The sequence below is a fragment of the Arachis ipaensis genome, chromosome B1 (genome assembly GCF_059453495.1).
Source record: "Arachis ipaensis isolate K30076 ecotype BB chromosome B1, ASM5945349v1, whole genome shotgun sequence".
Classification (NCBI taxonomy): Eukaryota; Viridiplantae; Streptophyta; class Magnoliopsida; order Fabales; family Fabaceae; genus Arachis; species Arachis ipaensis.
The window spans coordinates 121,230,881-121,249,086 of NC_142436.1; the positions used below are offsets into that span (position 1 = coordinate 121,230,881).

The window sequence follows — 18,206 nt, forward strand, 5'->3', positions numbered from 1 at the left end:
TCTATTCTCAGTTAGTTTTTAAAATCGAAACCACATCTCACTCTCATTCTCACTCTCAGTGCTTTGAAACGTGAAATCTCATCTCCATCTCCATCCTCCTCAATTTCTTACTCTGCCTCTTCGATCTCTCCTCAAGATGGAAACCACAATCGCGTGTTCTGCTCTGAAGTTTTGAATCCACCTTTTAATCCTCTTCAATCTCTTGCTCTAACTCTTCGATCTCTCTTCCGCCACCGTCATCGAAGCCTTCGTCGCGTCATCGTCACCGTCAACGTGAGTTCTCTACTCTAGGATCTGAATTGGAAACTCTTAAGGTACGTAGCACATAATCTATTGTTTTATGCTTGTGTTCTTGTGTCTAAAGTTAATCTCGTTGAATTTAATCCATGTCTTCTGAAAATTGTGCCTTTTGTTAATCTCATGCTTCACTACTCATTTCAATCATTTTGGAAATAAAAAGGTTGATTTGATAGGTTCACAAGTCTTTCATGCTAGTTCTCTTACCTGATTGTGCCTTAAGCGATTCATCAACATCATGCAATGGAGTTTCTTATTGCAGATCGAAAAAGAGAAACTTCAACAGCACAAGTAACTTCTCTTAGTTTTCGCTGAATTTGTTTATTCATTTGGCTTATCAATTATAGCTAAAAAATTATAGTTAATGAATTTTCATTGTTATGCCAATGAATACATATGTTGTGTTTGATGAATGATAATAAATCTAAATTTTTTGAGTCCAAGTTTTTTTAATAAAGTTCTTTATTCTTTTGGAAGTGCATTTAAGGTGTTTGAAGAAATGCCTCACAGAATTTTATGTTACTATATATCTTATATCTTAGAGAAATTTGGACATAGTACAATTTAAGAGAGTATGATTTGAGAATATACAAAATAAAAATTTTCTTGAAGTCACCAAAAGTCTGAAATGGGGTGGTTTTGGTTGTAGAAACTATGAATAAAGATTGGAAATCATCGCTGCTTTCGCTTGTGAAGGCGTTTAATCCTGTTCTAGCTATTTATGAAGGTTTCTGCAATTTGAAACAGGTATGGTTTCTCTGTTTCTTCAGTTTCTTTGTTAAAATAGAATGCAACGACATGCAAAATTTGAAACTTTGCAAAGACTAGTTCTAAATTCTACCCCCTTTTTGTGCTCTTGAATTTTGATTCCTTACTGGAAATAAACAAAGAGTTTAAATTTTCAATTTTCGTAATTTGAATTACTTTTTTAGACCTGAATTGTGAGGCAATTTTGAGATTCTTTGGTGGGGATGGTTCAGGTGGATCTCAAGCTCAAAATTTGCCGTGGTTCATCAGTGAAAAAGATTTTGGTCAGGGAAGCCATTGTTCTGCAACTCATCTTGTACTGGGAACATGCCATGGCCACCATAAAATCCGGTCATCCACCTCTGTGGCTAAGTACTGTGCCAAGAAGTTTTCTAAGGACTGTTGTGTTCTTGCTGTTAACAATGGGAAAGTTGTCTTCAAGAGTGATGGCTTGCCAGATATGGCTGCCCACGACTCACAAGGTTTCACAATTTTTCTGGTTTTGCGTTTTGATTGAGGTGAATTTCATGGAATTTATGTTGAATTCTCAACCATGGAAGTTTTTTTAGGTCACAGAAATGGTTTGCTTGGTTCAATTCACTGGAAAATCAGTAAGAGTACAAAAGTGCTAAGTGATGAGAGTGCAGAGAGTGATGCTGGTAAGAGTACTGGCCAATTTTTGGTTCACAGTTTGGCAAAGATTTTAATGGATACTACTGAGTTTGATAGAAAAGATAGTTGCTCGGTTTATGATCCAACCTTGGCATTGCCGCTGACGATCGGGATTTTCTATCGGTAAAGAATAAAAGTAATCGCGTTGTAAGTATAGTTTCTAAACCAACAGAAAATCCTTTCGTACAAACGTTTTGGTTGTCACAAGTAACAAATCCCTAAATAAATTGATAACCGAAGTATTTAAACCTCGGGTCGTCTTCTCAAGAAACTGCAGGGAGGTATGTTCTTATTATTGGTTATGAGTTTTGTAAATTGGGATTTTGAAAGTGAGGAACAAGTAATTTAAATGACAAATAAAATAAATAAATAACTGTAAAATAAACTCTTAGCAAGGTATGAGAATTTGGAATTCCTATCCTAGTTATCCTTATCAGGTGCGATGAGAATTGGATTTTAATCCCACTTAGTTAAGTCAAGTGGACTAATTAGATTGATCCTCAAGTCCTAGTCAATCCCTGTGGGAAGACTAGCTTTAGAGCGATCTAGATTAATTAGGAATCTGCCAATTTCAACCACTGCTGAGTTTGACAACTCAAGTGTTACCAATTACTTAACCAAAGCCAAAAGGAAGAAAATTTAAATTATTAATGTAAATAAAGGAAAGCAATCATAATTCTGAAATACCTCAAATCATATTAAATAGAAAACCAAATCTAAACATGAATAGTTCATAAGCCAAATTGGCAACAAAAGTAATTAAAGGAAGCATTAGAATATCTGAAAGCAAAGTGAAATATAAAGTAAAGGAATATTGAACCTGATAAGGAGTTGGAATACTAAAATTGAAATAATAAGAAATCCTAATCCTAAAACCTAAGAGAGAGGAGAGAACCTCTCCCTTTAAAAATTACATCTAAACTATGAAAAGTGAATAATTGGAGCTCCCTCTCTGAATGGATGTATTCTCCCACTTCATAACCTCTAATCTGTGCCTTCTGGACTTGGATCTGGGCCAAAAAGGGCTTCAGAAATCGCTGGGGGCATTTTCTGTAATTTCTGGTGCGTGGCGTCTGTCACGCGTCCGCGTGGGTCACGCGGTCGCGTCATCTGGAGTTTTCCTTATCACGCGTTCGCTTTGGTCATGCATCCACGTCATCTGTGTTTTGCTTAAGGCGCGCGTCCGTGTCAGTCACGCGTTCGCGTCGCTGTCTTTTCGCGCTAGGCATGCAGCCGCGTCGTCCATGCGTTCGCATCGCTGCCAGTTTCTTCAAAAACTCTATTTTGTGCTTTCCTTCCATTTTTGTATGTTTCCTTTCCATCCTTTAAGTCATTCCTGCCTTAGGAGATTTGAAACTACTCAACACACAAATTACGGCATCGAATGGTAATAAAGAGTGATTAAAATAATTTATTTTAAAGCATAGGAAACATGTATTTCACATATATCACATAATAAGGAAGGGGAAGTAAAACCATGCAATTTACATGAATAAGTGAGTGAAGGATTGAATAAATCTCTTGAATTGAGCACAATATATATCATAAAATATGGGTTTATCAACCTCCCCACACTTAAACAATAGCATGTCCTCATGCTAAGTCCAAGATAAAGAGTAAGGTAAGGTTAAAGTGGTGGAATCTCATGCAATGCAATCTATTCTAAATGCAATTACCTAAATGAATCATGCAATTCTAATTTTTATTCACTTGTATATAAAACTTACATGTAGTTAAATTAATTCACATTCTCAAGGAGTCATATATGCATAGCCAACCTTAGATAATGTTAAGGCACTTTTACAATTGAGATGGGTAAAAATATTTTTTAAACTTGCAAGACAATTAACAATTTAAGCAGAGATATATGGTGATGAGCTATTGAACCCTCACTGGATTTTGTGTTTACTCTCTAGTCACTCAGTGTTTATTGGGTTAATCACTCTATTCTTCTTTTTATCCTTACTTCCTATAACTTTGTTCTTCATCTAACCAATCAACAATTATAGAATACAGACATACAAAAATCATGAGGTCTTTTTCAAGGTTGTAATGGGGCCAAGGTAAAGGTAAGGGTATATGTATAAGGCTAAGTGAGCTAATAAGTGAATCCTTGACTAGTCTAAGATCTCACCTAACATACATATTTTGTAATTCAAAGCTTCTTAACCTATTTGCCCATATTTTTCTCACTTTGTATTGCAAGCTCATTAACTTAAATTTTATCCCATGTGCATTGATTCTTTTTAATTTGCAATTGGAAAATTTTTTTTGTATCCCTTTTATTTAAATAAATTTTTTTTAATGCACATGGTAATTCAATTAATTTCACATAAGCATGCTTCCCAAAATTTTTATTTTGAGATATCTTTATTCTTTTTAACTTTCTACCTTTGTTTCTATCATCCATGTTCCCATAAGTTTCCCACACTTAAACAATACACAATTTCTATCTTAAGCTAACCAAGGATTCAACTTGGGATTTTTATTTTGTTTTTCTGCTTAAGGCTAGTAATGTGGTTTATATAACAAGAGGGGTTTAAAAGCTCAAGGAGGCTAACAAGGGTGATGTAAAAGGTAGGCTTATTTAGGATAAGTGAGCTTAAACAAGTAATGGCCTCAATCATCTCTTAGTATGTATCTATACTCTATAATTGGACATATAGATTAAAACAAAGCAAAGAACATCAGAATAAAAAGAAGGGCGAAACACACAGGAATAAAATTATGGTTTGAATGTAACCATACAATTAAGCTCAAAACTCACAGGCTGTGTGTTCTCTAGCTCAAAAAAAAATCATATATCAGTTATACATGTCATGCAAGTAGAAATTAAGAGTTCCCATTATTCTCAATGTAAAATTTATTTTGGGTGGCTTTAAAGTTTTAGTCTAACTCCTTGATGAAATGTTGTTAACTAACTAACATGTTATGTTCTATGTACAAGGTGTGTGGATTGTTTTTATTTTGTTAAAGTCTCTAGTTTACTTCCTTTTTATTTTCAATTTAAACCAACTATCACATGCTAAAGGGTAAACTATACTAATTAATCCACATATTCTATAACTAATAAGTTAGAATTGCAAACTAAACTAAATGGCTAAAATATGAAATAAAGTGCAAAATGCAAAAAATAGAGTAAAAACACATAAAAAGAACAATGTATAAGTACTGAAAGATAAAAATAAAATAAAGATAAAAATACAGAAAAATAACCAAAATAAAATAAAAGAGTCTGTAGTGGTTCACCAAAAAATGCGCCAGAGATGGCGACCTCCCCACACTTAAAATAAAGCATCGTCCTCGATGCTCACTCAAGCTGGGTGTGAAGGAGTGTCATCACTGGAAGGACGGGCTGCTGGAGTCTCGGTGGTGGCCTGAGGATCTGCAGACTGGATGAGCGTAGGTGGGTCTGTCTGCTGGAGAGGAGGCTCTGACCGGATAGGAATCTCTGGATCTGCGGCCTGAATCTGCTGTGGCTCCTCCCGCTGTGGCGCAGCCTGCTCTGGTCCTGCCTGTGCAGCCTGGGTGGGGGTCTCCTCCTCGTGAGCATCCTCCTCCACCTCAGATGTATCAGAAGGGGTGTCAGGCTCGGAGGGGATGTCGACGCTGGAACGGATCATCAACTTGACGTGCTCATAGCGTCGTTTGTTGCGACGCTCCATACGATCCAAGCGGGCGAAGAGTCGATGTACCAAATGGTAAATAGGCTCAGGAGCAGCTGGAGGTGCAGTGGGTGGGGTAGGTGCAGTAGTGGAAGAAGAAGGGGCAGCCGAAGGTGTGGCTGTCTCATCAGAAGTAGGAAGGAATGGAGGTCTGTATCCTAAAGCCAGAAAGTTCCTGCTGTGAGGAATGATCTTCTTGCAGTCCGCAGCAGGTGGCTTCTCATCAGCATCCTCCCAAGGCACGTCAGCTCGACGGCCTAGCTGGGTAACCAGGTAAGGGAAAGGGAGGGTGCCTCTGACATGAACCCTGGCCATATAGTACCGGATGAATCGTGGCAGGTACAGGTCCTTACCCTCCATCACATACCAGAGGAGGGTAATCATAGCAGCAGACAGCTTCGTCTCATGAGTGCTCGGCATAATAAAGTTACTCAGGATCTGGTGCCAGAGCCGAGCCTCATCATTCAAGTATATCCGCTTGATTCCTTTAGGCATGGTGGTGTTCTTACCCATGACCCATGGGACAGTAGGGTCAAGGGCTATCCTCTCCTTGACAGCGTCCCAGTCGAATCTCAGAAACCTCATATCCTCTTCAGCCTTTTGGTAACCGTCAGGCTGATCTGACTTAGGCTGAAGGCGCAGAATATCCTCAATGGCCTCTTCAGTGATCAGTAACTGTTTCCCTCTGAGGTGCACTGCATCCAGGGAAGTCTTGAAATAATTGCAGTAAAACTCTCTTACCCAGGAAGCATTGACCTCAGTCAAATTCCTCTCCAAGAAGAACCAGCCTCTTTGTTTGATCTGATTGGAGGTGTACTGCTGTAGTTCTTCTGGAATTTTTAAAGTCCTCTCTAGGTACAGATTTCTGGAGGTAGCAAACACCGGATACTTCAGCTCACAGTATCGGTTTGCAAACTTAATTGGATCAGTGGTTGGGAGGAGCTGGTCAGCCTTCTCCTGCGGGGTAAAATACTTTTCCCGCCAGGAGTCATCATGCATAAGCTCCAGGAGAGACATAGAGGATCACCTCTTTTCCATTTGTCAGTTTTTGCCTTACCTTTTCCTTTTCTTTGAGTGTCAGACATCCTGAAAAACAGAAATCTAGGATATAATAAAAACAGAAAAACAAGTAGGCAAATAACAAGATAAGCACAAAGTGGCAAAGGAGCAGTGAACTATGAAATGAGTTGAATAATTATGATATAAAGAGAATTCATGTTAATTAGGAAAGATGATAATCATGCCTTGAGTTAAAAAGTAAAAATAAAAAGTTGGTCAAAAAGCAGAGGGGGTTGTTAGAAAGTTAAAAGTGGTTTGAAATTGAAAAAGAGGTTAGAAAGCAAAAATCAGTGAGTTAGTAAAAAGAAAGTCAGAGTAAGTGGCATGATGATTGGTTCCGAAGTAACAAGAATTTCACAATTCGAAGCAACAGACAACTCATATTCAAGCAAGGAAATCAAGTTGTTGATGATTCAGATAGATATACCAATAGTGAAAATTGAGATCTAATCAACAATAATGTGAGTTATTAACCGGGAAAACAAAAGGAATAAGAATGCTGGCCCGTGCATTCATGAATTGGTTTGGTAAAAGCTAAGGAAAGCAAAATTGAAAATGCCAAAACCAATACATGAATGAGAATCAAAACGATTTACAGAAAATTGGGCAGCATTCCGGCTAAAATTGGATGTTCCCGGAAAATAAACAGCAGCAGAATAGTTCATATAAATTAAAATAAATTGTAAATAGATATAAATAATATGAACATAAAAGAGCAGTCGCAATAGCAACATGAACAGTAAGAACATCATATGAACTATACTAACATCACAGCAATAGCAGAATTGCGAAAATTATAAAACAAGTAGCAAGAACAGCGTAATTAATCAGCCCTAAATCCACTAACCACATCCTAGCTACTTAACCACCTAGAATCCACTACAACATACATCTCTAACTAACCTAAATTTAAACATAAACTGAAAAAAATATGAAAATAACTAGGAATGAAAGAAAGGTGGTGTTCGGCGGAACTTGGTAGGCGTATGAGCTAAGCTAAGGAACTGAGAGATGGCGAGGGTGTGGTTGTGGTGGCGTGGCGGCGGCGTAGGGTGGTTGGCGCGGCGGTTGGTGGCTGTTTGGTGGCAGGGGGTTAAGGGTGGGGGTAATGGTGGTGGGAGGGTTTAGGAGGGGGAAAGGAAGGGGGTAAGGGTGATGGTGGTGGGTGGCGCGGCGGTGACGGCGCGGTGGGGGTGGTTGTCGCGGAGGGGGGCAGCGGTAATGGAGGGAAGAAGAGAGGAGAAAGAGAAGAAGGAGAGGGAAGGAAGAAGGGGGGTGGCGTCGCTTCGTGGCTGGGTGGTCGACGGTGGTGCGGCCGGTGGAGGTGGTTGGGGTGGTGGTGATGGGCGCAGGGGAGGGTTGCAGAGAAGAAATGGAGAAGAAGGGGAATGGGGGGCGCGATGGGGTAGGGTTTCGCGTCACAGGGGGTTAATAAATTTGAATCCACGTGAACGCGTGGGGCACACGGTCGCGTGGCTAGGGTGGACCGGGGGGGGGGGGGGTTGACGCGATCGCATGTGTGACGCGATCGCATGAAATAGGAAGAAGGATGAATGACGCGGTCGCATGAGGCATGCGACCGCGTCGCTGGAATTTGTGCGAAACGCACAATTCCAGTGTCGTTTCAGCACAACTCTCTGTCTCCTTTGGGGTGTTGTGCAATCCATGCGACGCGAACACGTCGCTCACGCTTTCGCGTGGGATAGGTTTTGTGCAAGTGACGCGTTCGCGTCGGGGACGCGAACGCGTGGGCCGTTTGTGCTAGACGCACGACAGCCGCACGATTCCAGCCCAGATTTCTAGGCGTTGGATTTTTACGCCGATTTCCAGATCACGCGGCCGCGTGAATGACGCGGACGCGTGGGAGGTGGTTTTCGCAACTGACGCGAACGCTTTAGCGATGCGATCGCGTCGCACGCCTTTCTTTTTTTTTATGCAAATGTGCAGTTATGCAGTATGTAATGCTAATATGAATGTTATGCAAAACTCCAGGTTCAATACAATAAAATAAAATAAAACTCGAAAACAAATAAAACTAAATAAAAAATGAAAAGGGAACGATCATACCATGATGGGTTGTCTCCCACCTAGCACTTTTAGTTAAAATCTTTAAGTTGGACCTTAGATGAGCTTCCTGTTATGGTGGCTTGTGCTTAAATTCATCCAGAAATCTCCACCAATGTTTGGAATGCCAACAGCCTCCGGGGTCCCAAACTAGGCATGTAAAACTTCTGAGCAGCTTCAAACAGATTCTCAGGCTTCCGGGGTGACGAATGTCATAATAGATTCTAGGATCCCAAACTTTGCTTTTAAATCCGCCTCCGTCTTGATCTATATTTTTCCATCCGGGCGGTTTAGAAATTGTATTCTCACCAGGATGACCAAACGCCTTCCGAGACCCATTCAATTGAACTTGGTACCAATCCGTGCACTTTGAATTGGAGCGTGGGACCTTATTGAACCTTGCGCACCAGCTCTGAGTACAAGCCATTTCTCTCTTACTCTTAAAGCTGCAGAGAGCTCTAAGCTGTCCATCTGTTTCAAGCAAACCATATTCAAGTGGAAAAATAAAGTTAAAGGTTAAGGATTGTACCCACTTGAAGCTTGTATTAGGTGGTAATGGCCTTGGGATAGGTGTTTCCAGTGGTTCTGTAAGTTCTACTCCCTTGTGATCTTCTGTGAATTCCTCCACTTCTTTGCAAAATTCTTCAGCTGTAACTGCGTCCTGATTAAAGTCTTCTATGTATTCCTCATCATTTAAGTCATACGTTGGAGGTTGAGAGAAATCTACCTCGACGTCATCTTCGTATTCCTTTGGATAAGGTTCTTCAGGCTCAAGGAATTCAGTTGCGAATGTGAGTTTGTGACTAGGAGAGCTTGATTCGTGATCATTACTGCCCATGGAATCAACCTCTTGGTCTGTTCCGTCCAATTTTTCACAGGGCATATGCTGTGGAGGTCGTGCACTGTCCTCCTTGGCATTAAATTCGGACTTCTCAGTGGAATCCTTTACGGTTCTTGATTCCCATGGAGTTTCAGCATCTCCTAAACCTTCAACCACTTCGTCCTCTACAACTACCATGGCTTCCTCTACTTGTTCCAGTACGAAGTCATGCTCCTCATTGTCCACCAGAGTTTCTAGTGTTTCTTTCATGCTACGCTCTTCTTTTGATTCTCCACATGCGGCCATTGGAGTACTTTGGGTTCTCAGATGTCGGAAAGCTATTAAATTTACTACCTCAGTTACGACAGTAGTGAGTTCTAGTACGCCCTTTTCTATCTTTGCTTGCCCCTGAAGAAGAACACGAAGTTTGTCATTCACTGGAGGTTGGGGTGGGTGTGAGGTCTCATTGGTTGATGGAGAGGGTTCAAAGTAAGAATGTGGTAGTTCTTGGGATTAATTGGATTGGGATTGTGGTGGATAAGGGTCATGTGGTGCTGAATGGTGAAAAGGAACTTGTGAGTGTGGTAGTTCAAATCTACATTGAGAGGATGGTCTATAAGCACAGGGTGGGACTTGTTGGTAGTTACAAGGTTGTCCACCATATCTATTAGCTTGGTATGCATTGTAAAGTGGTCCTCGTCCATGATATCTTGGAGGGTGTTGCTGCCTAAAGGGTTGATCAAATCCTCTTGGCTCCATCCATCTTTGATTGTTTAGACCTTGATGCATATTCCTGCTATAACTTCCGTTCCCTTCAACAATATTAGAACCAAACTCAAAGCGAGAGGGGTGAGAATTCATAGTAGCTAATTGAAATAAAAGGAGAAAACAAAAACAAATAAACAAGCAAAAGAAAAAATATTTACAATAACCAATAATAAGGCACACGTTTGCGGTTCCCCGGTAATGGCGCCAAGTATAGTTTACAATAACCAATAAAAGTAATCGTGTTGTAAGTATAGTTTCTAAACCAACAGAAAATCCTTTCGTACAAACATTTTGGTTGTCACAAGTAACAAACCCCTAAATAAATTGATAACAGAAGTATTTAAACCTCGGGTCGTCTTCTCAAGGAACTGCAGGGAGGTATGTTCTTATTATTGGTTATGAGTTTTGTAAATTGGGGTTTTGAAAGTGAGGAACAAGTAATTTAAATGACAAATAAAATAAATAAATAACTGTAAAATAAACTCTTAGCAAGGTATGAGAATTTGGAATTTCTATCCTAGTTATTCTTATCAGGTGTGATGAGAATTGGATTTTAATCCCACTTAGTTAAGTCAAGTGGACTAATTAGATTGATCCTCAAGTCCTAGTCAATCCTTGTGGGAAGACTAGCTTTAGAGCGATCTAGATTAATTAGGAATCTGCCAATTTCAACCACTGCTGAGTTTGACAACTCAAGTGTTACCAATTACTTAACCAAAGCCAAAAGGAAGAAAATTTAAATTATTAATGTAAATAAAGGAAAGCAATCATAATTCTGAAATACCTCAAATCATATTAAATAGAAAACCAAATCTAAACATGAATAGTTCATAAGCCAAATTGGCAACAAAAGTAATTAAAGGAAAGCATTAGAATATCTGAAAGCAAAGTGAAATATAAAGTAAAGGAATATTGAACCTGATAAGGAGTTGGAATACTAAAATTGAAATAATAAGAAATTCTAATCCTAAAACCTAAGAGAGAGGAGAGAACCTCTCCCTCTAAAAACTACATCTAAACTATGAAAAGTGAATAATTGGAGCTCCCTCCCTGAATGGATGCATTCCCCCACTTCATAACCTCTAATCTGTGCCTTCTGGACTTGGATCTGGGCCAAAAAGGGCTTCAAAAATCACTGGGGGCGTTTTCTGTAATTTCTAGTGTGTGGTGTTTGTCACGCGTCCGCGTGGGTCACGCGGTTGCGTCATCTGGAGTTTTCCTTATCACGCGTTCGCTTCGGTCATGCGTCTGCATCATCTGTGTTTTGCTTAAGGCGCGCGTCCACGTCAGTCATGCATTCGCGTCGCTATCTTTTCGCGCTAGGCATGCGGCCGCGTCGTCCATGCGTTCGCGTCGCTGCCAGTTTCTTCAAAAACTCCATTTTGTGCTTTCCTTCCATTTTTGTATGTTTCCTTTCCATCCTTTAAGTCATTGCTACCTTAGGAGATCTAAAACTACTCAACACACAAATCACGGCATCGAATGGTAATAAAGGGTGATTAAAATAATTAATTTTAAAGCATAGGAAACATGTATTTCACATATATCACATAATAAGGAAGGGGAAGTAAAACCATGCAATTTACATGAATAAGTGAGTGAAGGATTGAATAAATCTCTTGAGTTGAGTACAATATATATCATAAAATATGGGTTTAACAACCGCCTCTAGACTCTTGCCACCAATCTGCAGAAGAAGAATCTTGCAGTGATAGTGGTTGTGATAATTCCTTGGCTATAGTGCCCGTTCCGGCCATGGATGCTGCATCACCTGAATTGAAACCAGGCTGGTCACTACTTCACCAGAGAATCTTATCAGAAACTCAGTTTCCTAATAGACTATCGGCACGCTAGATCTCTGTGGTCTAGTGGGCAATGAGGTTGCCTAGTAGGAATCTTTCATATGCTTCGGATCAAGATCGCAAGCCTCAAGATGAATCTGTGTCTTTGGATAGTGAAAATGGTGCTGTTGTTCCAGTAGATTATGGAATAGTGAATCTATGCTGTTGTTCCACCCTAAAATGGTGCTGGGGCATGCAGGTTAAAATCTGCAATGGAAAGGTAATAGAAGTGGCGGCTTCAGAGAAAGGGTTTTATACTGTTGGAAAACAATCTCTGCAAAATCACACTTTGGTTGATCTTCTGCAACAGCTAAGTCGAGGTTTCGCTAATGTATGTAGTTTTCTGGTTACTAATCATGAACTTGTTGCTGTAATGGAACATATTCATGTTTTAAGTTTTAACATTTTCTATATTCTGTGTTGGTTGTTCTGTAAATTTTAAACAAGCACAATTTTGAAATTCAAGTTTTCTATTGAAATCCTTTTAAATAATTTTCTGATTGGTGCAGGCATATGAATCTTTAATGAAAGCTTTCTCTGAAGTCTGAACATAATAAGGTAATATTTATACCAACTGATTTTATTTTTTCTTTTAAATAAAAAAGTATTTTCCTTTTTCTTTTCCTAACAATTTATCTCGCGCCAAGTAGGGATGGATCCAGAAATGTTATCATGGGGGGCCAATAATATATGTAATATAAAAAAATATATGCAATAATGTAAGATGTATTATAAAAATATACAGATAGAGAATATATATTTAAAGTATAACAAAATGTGTACTTTTTACTAACGAAGTGGTACACGTCGATTCTTCATATCATAAAATTCATCAATAATAGAATCTGTGTCAAATTTTTCAGCAATCTTATTCTCAATGAAAATCAAAAGACAATTAGCAAGCAATTCATCTTCCATTTTGTATCTGAGTCTATTCTTCACAATATTCATAGCTGAAAAAGATCTTTTAGTTGTAGCAGTTGAAACAGGGAGAGTTAATACCAAGCGAATCAAACGATCAATAAAAGGATATGTTAAAGACTTTCCTGTCTTCGTTAATCCTTGACATAACTCCGAAATTGTGCATAAGTTAGTTAATTCAACATGATTAGGAACATCAAGTTCATAATGTTGAGCTTGCATTCTAATGTGAAATTTTTCTTGGTCACTGAAGTCACCTGGATAAAACCGTTCTACTAATTCACATACTTTGTTGACACTGAAGAACTTATAATTATCTCTGCGATCTAAAGTTGAACTTAAGGTAAGCAATTCCACCATATTATCATTGAATCTTCCATTAAGCTCTTGCAATTGTGTATCAATTACAGCCAGAAATAAATTAACACGGTAATGATGCTCCACTGAAATTTGATCAACAATTTTGCGAGTTCGGCCTCTTCTAGGAATATGCAATGCATTCATATCAGGAACTTCAACTTCATGTTTCTCACAAAATAATATAACTTCTTTTATGAAAGCCTCCTAACTTGATTTTTTCGTTGCAAAGCTTGACAAAGATCATGACTAACTTTCAAAATATTTCTCATCAAATGCAAAACAAAGACAAATTCAAAGGATGTGATAGCATCATAAGCAGCACTAGCATCACCACAAGTGGAGAAATTACCTTCTTCGGTGCTTTTTTTAAGGACTTCACAAGTAGCATCAAACATACATAACAAGCTACGTACAGAATTCAAATGAGACCCTATCTAGTATCTCCAGCTCTTTGCAAAGTACCAATTTGATTAAGTCCACTACCTATCACAATTTGATCATTGGCAATTAATTTTGTAACATTATTTGCTTGAGCAACCCTTAACTGATCATGACGTTTAGGAGAAACAGTCACAATATTCACAATTAGTGTAAGTTTTGAAAAGAATTGATGAACATAACAAACTTCTTTGGCTGCAGAAACAAGTGCTAATTGTAATCGATGAGCAAGACAATGAATGTAATAAGCAAAAGGACAATCTTTCAAAAATAGAGCTTGCAATCCATTCCATTCACCACGCATATTACTAGCTCCATCGTACCCTTGTCCCCTAAGATTTTGGACATCAAGATTATGACGAGAAAGAACTGATGAAATTTCTGTTTTCAATGTCAAAGAACATGTATCAGAAACATGTATAAGATCAAAAAATCTTTCTTGAACACAACCGTGCTTGTCTACAAATCTCAAAACCACAGACATTTGTTCTCGCTTTGATTCATCTCTTGCTTCATCAATAATTATACAAAATTTAGAATCACCAATTTCTTCTCGAATTGTTGCACGCACTTTTCTAGCAAAGATATGCAATATATCTTTCTGAACACTGGGAGATATATATTGAGCATTTCCAGGAGCATTTTCAAGAACAACATTGTTAACATTCTGATTACAGGAAGCTAAAAGCTTAATTAACTCAATAAAATTTCCCCTATTCAAAGATCCAGGACTTTCATCATCACCTCTAAATGCACATGCTTGAAATGAAAGCCATCGAATAGCATTAATAGATGTCTTCAACCTTAAACGGTTATTTGCAATAGTTTCATCACTATGCCTATCAAGAACTTTGTTTATATGCTTAGATTGAGCCATTAAATCATCATAAGATTTCACACATAAATTATGGGGAGAATTAGGAATAGAACCCTCGTGACATACAAATGCACAATTCACCCCATTGTTTACTTTCTTCCAATTACTAAATCCTAATTCTGAAAATGTATTTTTTCCATCATTGCGAGCACCATAATGTTTACCAAACAAGTAGCAAGGCAAACAATAAACAACATCTTTTTCTGGTGAATATTCTAACCAACTTGGAAATTTCTTAAACCAAGAAGATTGAAAATATCGACGGTGATTGTTATTACCAGAAGCTGGATAGCTAATATTTGTTGGTTGGTATGGCCCATCTATTATGTATGCTCTACGAATCTTGTCACGTTCATTGAAATTATACTGCCAAATTGGACGTTGCTTTCCTGGATACCTTTCTAGTAAAGAGATATCAACATCTCTTTCTAATCTTGGTACTTTGGTTTCATGTTGATGTGTAGTTTGAGTAAGATTAGAGAGTTCTCTTACTTGAACTTCTTGTGAAATAAGATTAGAGAGTTGACTTATTTGAACTCCAACATTATTAGTAGCTTTTCTCCTAAAAATTGCATTAATTTTACTTTGCTTTTTCATCATAAAATGTTCTAATTTCTTTTTACCTGAAAAAAAATAATTCAAATAATTATATGCTTACATGAATAAACAAAATTTAAGTATTTTTTATTAATTAAATATCAATAATAATAATTTTTTTTACTAAATTACTATCAATTTCATTAAAAAAATAAAATAAAAAAAAGAGAAAATAAATCTCAAAAATAAAATGAATACCTTGCGTCCTTGCTCTAATTGATATGAATATATTATATATGATTAAAAATAGCATTAGCTACTTACCCTGGGAATGGCACTATGGCAGTGACACTGTGAATATGTGATTGTGACTTAGTGAGCGCCGAAAAGCATGAATAGTGAGAAAACAAGAGAATTAGAAAACGTGAAGAAAGGGGTATAATTTTAGGGATTTAAAAGCTATTTTGTTTTATTTGGGTTGGGTTAAGTTTTTAACTACTAGCTATTTTTTTTTAAAGCTGGGGGGCCCAGGCCTCCACTTGCCCCCCCATACATCCGTCCCTGATTCCAAGCAAATATCTGGCTTGTCCCTCCATCTGTTGCCGAGTCACCTTCAAACTTTTCCCTCAATTTCAATTAGTCTATTCTGCTCCCTGCTTAATAAAATTGTGACTTAAGTGATGAGAGCTGGATAAGTATAATTAGAAACCTTAAAAATGAGTTGAAATGAAGTTTGATTGTCACAATTTTTGTTGGGACTTTTATGCAATGAATAGATGAATGTTTGTTACGAATGTCGTATCCGTAAGTTTACTGTTAATATGGAATACTTGTCACTGGTTCTAGTCATGTGCTCAGCTCTCTATTTTTTTTATTTTTAATTGTTTGCTAAGAAGATTTCATTGGATAAGGTCTTAAGTAAATATTTGAGTCCTTAGGTGAAGTTATCCAGGCATATTTTGAAAAGTTTTATTATCTCATCATTGTACAATTTCTTGCCGAAGTTTTATATACTTTTGCTCAAAATTCATTAACCCCACTTACAAGCCTTTAATAAGAATAACCAAATAGTTTTCATTTATTTTTAAGATTAATTATAACGATGTCAGATTGTTTTCATTGTATTCCCCATTTCATTATACTTACGCATGCTCCTAGATCACACATGCATTCAGAAATTATCACACCACCAATAGTACAATTAACTATACAAGGACCTGGGTCACTGGTGTGCGAAATCGTGATCTTTACTTCCTTCGTAACGGCGCTAAAAACTTCATACGCACGTTCATATTCTTAATTTTGTTTCACAACTTCGTACAACTAACCAGCAAGTGCACTGGGTCGTCCAAGTAATAAACCTTACATGAGTAAGGGTCGATCCCACAGAGATTGTCGGTATGAAGCAAGCTATGGTCACCTTGTGAATCTCAGTCAGGCGGATTCAACTGATTTTATGAACTGATAAGTAAAAGATAAATAAAATATAAAATAGGATAGTGGTACTTATGTAATTCATTGGTGAGAATTTCAGATAAGTGTATAGAGATGCTTTCGTTCCTCTGAACCTTTGTTTTCCTGCTATCTTCATCCAATCAATCCTACTCCTTTCCATGGCAAGCTGTATATTGGGCATCACCGTTGTCAGTGGCTACATCCCGTCCTCTCTATGAAAATGGTCCGATGCGCTTTCACTGCATGGCTAATCATCTGGAGGTTCTCGATCATACTGGAATAGGATTCACCATCCTTTTGCGTCTGTTACTACGCCCAGCACTCGCGAGTTTGAAGCTCGTCACAGCCATCCCTTCCCGGATCCTACTCGAAATACCACAGACAAGGTTTAGACTTTCCGGATCTCAAGGATGGCCATCCATGGGTTCTAACTTATACCACGAAGATTCTGATTAAGAAATCCAAGAGATACTCATTCAATCGAAGGTAGAACGAAAGTGGTTGTCAGGCACACGTTCATAGGGAATGATGATGAGTGTCACGATCATCACATTCATGTTGAAGTACGAATGAATATCTTAGAAGCGGAATAAGTTGAATTGAAAAGAAAAATAGTAGTACTTTGTATTAATTCATGAGGAACAGCAGAGCTCCACACCTTAATCTATGGTGTGTAGAAACTCTACCGTTGAAAATACATAAGTGATGAAGGTTCAGGCATGACCGAATGGCCAGCCCCCCTAAAGGTCTAAGATAGCATAAAACTAATCAAAGATAATTTAAATACAATAGTAAAAAGTCCTATTTATACTAAACTAGTTACTAGGGTTTACAGAAATGAGTAAATGATGCAGAAATCCACTTCTGGGGCCCACTTGGTGTGTGCTTGGGCTGAGCTTGAAGTTTACATGTAGAGAGGTCTTTCTTGGAGTTGAACGCCAGTTTGTAACGTGTTTCTGGCGTTGAACTCCACTTTGCAACTTGTTTCTGGCGCTGAACGCCAGACTGCAACATGGAACTGGCGTTCAACGCCAGTTTGCATCATCTAAACTCGAGAAAAGTATGGACTATTATATATTTCTGGAAAGCCCTGGATGTCTACTTTCCAAGGCAATTGAAAGCGCGCCATTTGGAGTTCTGTAGCTCCAGAAAATCCACTTTGAGTGCAGGGAGGTCAGAATCCAACAGCATCTGCAATCCTTCTTCAACCTCTGAATCTGATTTTTGCTCAGGTCCCTCAATTTCAGCCAGAAAATACCTGAAATCATAGAAAAACACAAAAACTCATAGTAAAGTCTAGAAATGTGAATTTTAATTAAAAACTAAAAAAATATACTAAAACTAACTAAATCATACTGAAAACTATGTAAAAACAATGCCGAAAAGCGTATAAATTATCCGCTCATCACAACACCAAACTTAAATTGTTGCTTGTCCCCAAGCAACTGAAAATCAAATAGGATAAAAATAAGAAAATATACTATAAATTCCAAAATATCAATGAAACATAGCTCCAATAAGATGAGCGGGACTTGTAGCTTTTTGCCTCTTGAATAGTTTTGACATCTCACTTTATCCATTGAAGTTCAGAATGATTGGCATCTATAGGAACTCAGAGTTTAGATAGTGTTATTGATTCTCCTAGTTCAGTATGTTGATTCTTGAACACAACTACTTTATGAGTC

At 38.1% G+C, this 18,206-nt stretch overlaps 2 protein-coding genes across 2 annotated transcripts; both read right to left on the reverse strand.

Moving 5' to 3' along the window:
• Positions 1 to 12,722: 12,722 nt before the first annotated feature.
• Positions 12,723 to 13,358, reverse strand: LOC148578169 (uncharacterized). Its single transcript, XM_088502979.1, has one exon. The coding sequence runs from the start codon at positions 13,356 to 13,358 to the stop codon at positions 12,723 to 12,725; it is 636 nt and encodes a 211-aa protein (XP_088359105.1).
• Positions 13,359 to 13,644: 286 nt separating this feature from the next.
• Positions 13,645 to 15,126, reverse strand: LOC107610978 (uncharacterized). Its single transcript, XM_016312951.1, has one exon. It carries the CDS (start codon positions 15,124 to 15,126, stop codon positions 13,645 to 13,647), a length of 1,482 nt encoding a protein of 493 aa, XP_016168437.1.
• Between the last annotated feature and the right edge of the window lie 3,080 nt (positions 15,127 to 18,206).

Excerpts from the sequence above, each read along its gene's own strand:
- LOC107610978 (XM_016312951.1), bottom strand. The coding sequence starts at position 15,126 with ATGAAAAAGCAAAGTAAAATTAATGCAATTTTTAGGAGAAAAGCTACT.
- LOC148578169 (XM_088502979.1), bottom strand. The coding sequence starts at position 13,358 with ATGAATGCATTGCATATTCCTAGAAGAGGCCGAACTCGCAAAATTGTT.